General features: G+C 44.3%; 1 protein-coding gene across 1 annotated transcript; it reads right to left on the reverse strand.

Annotated features, from left to right (window-relative positions):
• LOC129840414 (kelch-like protein 41b) lies at window positions 1–4,349 on the reverse strand. Its single transcript, XM_055908262.1, has 6 exons — window positions 3,079–4,349; window positions 2,696–2,853; window positions 2,460–2,567; window positions 1,533–1,718; window positions 1,204–1,350; window positions 1–437 (listed from the first exon to the last, which is right to left on the reverse strand). Exons 1-6 carry the CDS (start codon window positions 4,186–4,188, stop codon window positions 326–328), a joined length of 1,821 nt encoding a protein of 606 aa, XP_055764237.1. The 5' UTR covers window positions 4,189–4,349; the 3' UTR covers window positions 1–325.
• Between the last annotated feature and the right edge of the window lie 1,656 nt (window positions 4,350–6,005).

The raw sequence follows: 6,005 nt of genomic DNA on the forward strand, positions 1-6,005 counted from the left end.
GAGTTTTTGAACAAATGTTTATTTTACAAAAAAGCTAGCTAAATACACGTTGTGGGTAACTCGATAGTGAGGGAAACTAATATACTGATGCAGTCTTCACTGACGCAAAGTAGATGTTGTTATTATTGTACAGAATATCACTTTCTGACCATAAAGTGACAAAAAGAATATCTCAACACAATCAACCAATAAGAGTCCACATTTGAGTTGTCATGTGACGGTGACACCCCCTCTATTACTGAAATGGAAAGACTACCCAGAGAAGATGATGATAATCCGGGCAGACAGAGGGCATCATGGGGAATCATGATGGCACAGGCAGGGTCTAGAGTTTGGGCATCTTGGCAGCATTGAGGCGCATGGATACACAGGAGGAGCCAGCGGCATAACGCATCTCCCTCAGCATCCCGCTCCATTCCTTCTTGTCCTCCTCGTATCTAACACAGGGAAAACGAAGATACAGTGATGAGGAACAAACAAAGACGTAGTTGATTGTTTGTACAGTACCACTGTAATGGGTGCGTACTGGCGGCAGAGAAATCAGGCGCAGGAAAGCAAAGTCTTTGGCACTCTGCCAAATTAAAAAGCAGTTGTTTATGAAAATGATCCCGCTTAAGGGATCCGTGCGTCAAGAAGTTAATAATAAAAACAACCGGAATCAGAACAAACAATAAATGAGTATAAAACCCGTCGCACACCAGAATAAACGTGCACTTACAATAAACAATTCCGGACAATGACATGGGGGGAACAGAGGGTTAACTACACAACATGTAATGATGGAATTGAAACCAGGTGTGTGGGAATACAAGACAAAACAAATGGAAAACGAACGCTGCCCGAACAAGGAGAGGAACCAACTTCGGCAGAAGTCGTGACAACCACTGACCATGTAGGGCCCTCATTCCTTTTTCATTCAGCTTTACCTTTATTTCTTATCATACATTTATATAACAAATTATTATAATTGAACTAAGATGAATAAGTTCTACTTTTTTGTCCACAGGAATGGACAGAAATGTAAGCCATCTAAAATAACAAACCCACATCAAACAGGGCTGAACAAGGTGAACTTGTGTTAGCTCACTGAGTTACTGCCTAGGCTTTAGCATAATGGGCTAACACAGTCCTGTGGAATGCATGAAGAAGACCTTGGTTCAAATCCTGGTTGATGACATAATAACATTAAAAGAGGGGTCTTACTGCCAAACATCAGTGACCTCTGCGGGGACCACCTCCTTGTTGTCATTCTGGATGAAGGTGAAGCCCCCCACGGCGTACAGGGCCCCCTCATTGCTCAGCAGGTTCACTGAGCTCCTCTCCTGGGGAAAGTCTGTGAACGTCTCCCATCTGTGAAAGAAGGTCATTAGGGATAGCATCAGGGGGACTCTTTATAATTAAGGCCATCCTGACTCAAGATAACTAATAACGTTTACCCTCCAGAAACAGCAAATGGTATTGTTATGGTGAATGATATTAAAAGGTGTAACAAGTTCTTAAACAGTTTTATCACCAAAGAAAATTCTACATACTTGTTTGTTCCAAAGTCATAGACTTCAGATGCAGCAGTGAGGCCTTCCTCATTGACTCCACCGGCCACCACAATCTTTCCGTTGTAAATGACAGCTCCGAACATGGCTCTGGCTGTCTTCATGGCAGCCAGCTCCCTCCACTCTGACTGCTTGTGGTTGTATACAAACATCTTGTTCAGGGCTTTGCTGCGCAGGAGAATGATAGACAGGGTTGTCAGATCTCAGGAAATGTCCTTCTGGCAACAGTATAGAAAGACTGTGATGGATTTACAGTTACGGTTTGGATTCAATAAATCAGACAAAATGTATTACAATACGTGCTCACATGCAGTGGAGGCTGTTGAGGGGAGGACGACTCATAGTAATGGCTGGAATGGAGTTAATGGAATGGTACCAAACACATCAAAGACATGGTTTCCATGTGTTTGATGTCATTCCATTGACTCCATTCCAGCCATTGTTATGAGCCATCCTCCCCTCAGCAGCCTCCACTGCTCACATGTGACCCAAAGAATACATTATTTTCACTACGGTCACGTTTGAATAACTGTTTACCTAACCATGTGTAGTTCCATAATGAAAATAATGACTCCTACACTAGCTCTATGGTCTGACATGCTTAGGTCTTAGAATGATAGACTACAAACAGCTGCAACGCCATATCTTTAGCAAACGGACATGTACACACACACACATACACACTTGATTTTCTATCATCGTGGCAACCTAAAATTGATATTCATTCAAAATCCTATTTTCTCTAACCCTACCCTAAACCTAACCCTAATTGTAACCCAAACCCTAAACATAACCCCTAAGCTTAAAATAACCGTTGACATTTCCCATGAATTCTCCTTGTTTTACTATCCTTGTGTGGACTTTGGGGGAATTCAGGTCACACACACTTGTCATCACACACACACACACTTGTCATCAGTCTTTCCTCCAATGCAGTACACCAGGCCCTTATGGGAGACCACAGAATGGCCGTGGATCTTCAGGGGAAGCTTTTTGGTCTCACTCCACTTCATCTTCCTGGGGAAAGCCATCACAGAACAGGAGCGTCAAAACACACACTTGAAATGGTAGAGAGAAGCGCTGAGAAGTCCTATATCTTTCTACTGTACTGAGTGAACTAGTCATATTGAATCTAAGCCACTCACTGGACATCATAGCACATCACAGAGTCTAAACACTCGTTGCTCTGGAGGTCTTTTCCAGCAATAGCAAACAGCAGGTTCTCGCACTCTCCCATGTTGAAAAGAGCTCTAGGGGAAGGCATGGGGGGCAGAGCTACCCAGTCAGCTGCAAGAGTGTCCAACTGAAATACACAGGGTTGGATGAATGAATGACTGATTGAATGACTGCACTCATCTATTATGAATAAGAGTTATGAATAAAAACAGTTTATTCTAACATCAAACAAAGACTTTGTCGATGTAACTTAGTGAGCTAACGTAGATTCTGAAAGGCAAATATTACCAATAGAAGATTTGAAACCATCAAAAGAAGTGACCAAAACTCTAAATGAACAATAATTGGTTACCTGATAAAAGTAGCACTGTAGGGGAGCGTCCTTGTCCTCCTCGTCCACAAACAGTCCTCCGATGAGGTAGAGCTGGTTCTTCTGTGATGCCAGGCTGACGTGGTTCCGGGGGATCTGTTCCGACATGGCCGCCAGGAAACACTCGTTCTCGTTGACGTCGTACGCCACCGCTGCCGTGTCGTTGATCATCAGGATCAGGTCGCGGACGTACATGCCGTGGCGACGGTTATCGTTTAGGAAACCTGGGAAAACATCCTCTGCCTCGCCACCCTCGCCATCCGCCCCCTTATCCCCAGCTACCTTGTCTTTCTTCTCTGGGAGTTTCCCCTGGAACGCGTCTTTGATAATCTGGACCTTCTTCAGAAGTTCCGGGTCGGCCTTGATGATCTCGTCCGTCTCCACTTTGTCGTGGAAATATTTCTCAGGCATGAGGCGGAAGCGGATGCACTCGAAGGCGTCACCCAGTACCTGGACACGTTTGTCTTTGTCGTTGTGGACCCATTTCATGAGGGCTTCGAACACCATCTCCTCCTTCTCCACATTGAGCGAGTCGCCACCGATGACAGCGAACAGTTCATGAGCGGCCAGCTGGAGGAGCTCTTCGTCTTTAGAGAGGATATCAAAGCGGTCTGCGATGTAGTCACGGGCAGACACTGCCAACCTGGGCACGTTGAGGACCAGACCCATCCTGAAGATTGCCAAACAGTTGGTCACGGATAGCTTCTTCTGAAGATAGTTAACACACACAGTGAAGACTGAAGGAATCTGGAAACGATTTGCTACGGCAAATATGTCCTGCACATTTTCGTCGGTGAGATCGATCTCGGCCGAGTACAGATACGTGATGATCATGTCCAAGATGGCTGGATTGACATCGTCCAGGACCACCTCCTTGGTGGCCTCCACCTCCTTGCCGTCCTTGGAGAAGAAGATCTCTCTGAAGTATGGGCTGCAGGCAGCCATTATGAGTTTATGGCAGGGGAAGCTCCGATCACCCACTTTCAGAGTGCAGTCCACAAACTTGTTCTCGTTCAGCAGCTCCTTGAGGCCATCCTGGAGCAAGGTGCTCTGGAAGAGGCGCAGCTCCTCCTTCATGGCTTTGGGGTCCATGGTGTGGGGAAAAAAATCGGTGGCTTGCAGAGGGAAAGAAATGATGGCCACAGGTCCTCTTGGCACCCAGTCCAGGCTAGAAAAGGCTGAGCAGGGAAAAGGTTCCCAGCCTGAATCCCCCACTGCCTACTGCAATTTAATCCTATCCCCTCTAAATATAGCCGCCTGCCTGCCTGCCTCAGTCGGTAGGAATCTCAGCTCTGCCAAATCTGAATGCGGAGACAGACTCATACAGCTGTCACAGACTGAAAGAAGCAACTGGGGTGTTCCGGGCTATAGTCCACTACCATGATTCAGCCTCAACACTGTCATTGGTTTAGTAGTGGCTAAAGAGGGATAATGCGGTCAAAGCTAATGGTTATTAACCTAATATTGGTTGTTTTCACCAGTGGCTCCACCCTGTATCTCAGTAGCTTTAAATAATTTCAAAGGATGTTTCATGTTCTTTCATTCGTTCATTCCCATTCATTCATTTCCAAACAGCCACACAAGCTACTGTAATGCCTCTCAATTAAACTATTTAAAGTGGATTCTTGGATAATATGTCCCTATTTTGTTTGAATTCAGCCCTAAGACTGACAAGGCTTGAATTCTACTGAGGATGGTTGAGCAGCAGCAGCTAGCCTCTCCACCTATCAACACTTCTCATTTTCCCTTCATTGTTCTGTGGGTCATAGGACTGCTGACAGGGGGCGAGTCCTTCAACTTCAAGCCCTGAAAATAGCCACTTTGTCCTGAATAACACTGTACTATCAGAGTAGGCTTTAATCTCTGTAAAATTCAGGTGACTACAGATCAAATATATAGCAGGTAAACTTAGCTTGATTCTAAGTCAAAGTGTTTGGAGTTGGGTGGCAGTGTGGACACGTAGTTGAGGACACTAAAGATAGACCATTTGGACAGGAGTGGAGTGTCTCACACGTAATATAAATATAGTGTAGTGCACAGACCAGTGTCACCTCGCCAATATTAGAAATGGATACCTATGGATTGCTGTGGCTACAGGAAGAGGTTCCTAAATTGATAGAAAGTGAGATTTAGAGAATACTTTCAAAGTACATTCATCTTGTTAGTATTGATGAAAATATGAAGTGGTTTAGTTAAATTCAGAGACGTTTATTTACGCTCTATGAAAAGTCATTTTCTCGGAGCATGATACATTTGTAGACAGACACTATCCATATTACTAGGACAAGTTCCACAAATGGTTGACATCTCATTACGGTCTCTGAATCAAATAGATTGTCGTTTTAACTATGACCATTTCTTCTGAGAATGTAAGTGTGATCTCTGTCAAACTTGATTGAATTTGCAACATGTGCACATATTATATTGTTAAAGTTCTATAGGCGTTATCAAGTGAGCTACCACTGGAACAGCTGGGGGTCCCTGATGAGAGAATTGAGAACCACTGACGGATTCAGTCAACCGTTCTCAATTGACACAAGGCCATTCGTGAGTCTTTCACAAGACACTGCACTGGCCCTAGACAATATTTAATAGCATAACACAACAGATTACATAAACTGGAATGACACTCACTCAAAAAGAGCTGTGAGCAAACCGCGCACCGGAATATTCTAATGAGCTGGCGGCCTACATTTGAATTATCACTAAAAAGAGCAAAGAACCCTTTTGTGAACTGTAAAGAACCATTGAAGAGCTCAGTGTTTGAGTCATTATGGTTACACATAGAACCATCATCTTTCCCAAAGAACCCTTGATGAACCCTCGTTTCTGGTGTGTATCAGGCAAGGCAACTTTTCACCAGTAGAGGACACCATACAACTATAGTATAATCCATGTGAACCAGTGTG

This window comes from Salvelinus fontinalis, chromosome 41, assembly GCF_029448725.1.
Source record: "Salvelinus fontinalis isolate EN_2023a chromosome 41, ASM2944872v1, whole genome shotgun sequence".
NCBI lineage: Eukaryota > Metazoa > Chordata > Actinopteri > Salmoniformes > Salmonidae > Salvelinus > Salvelinus fontinalis.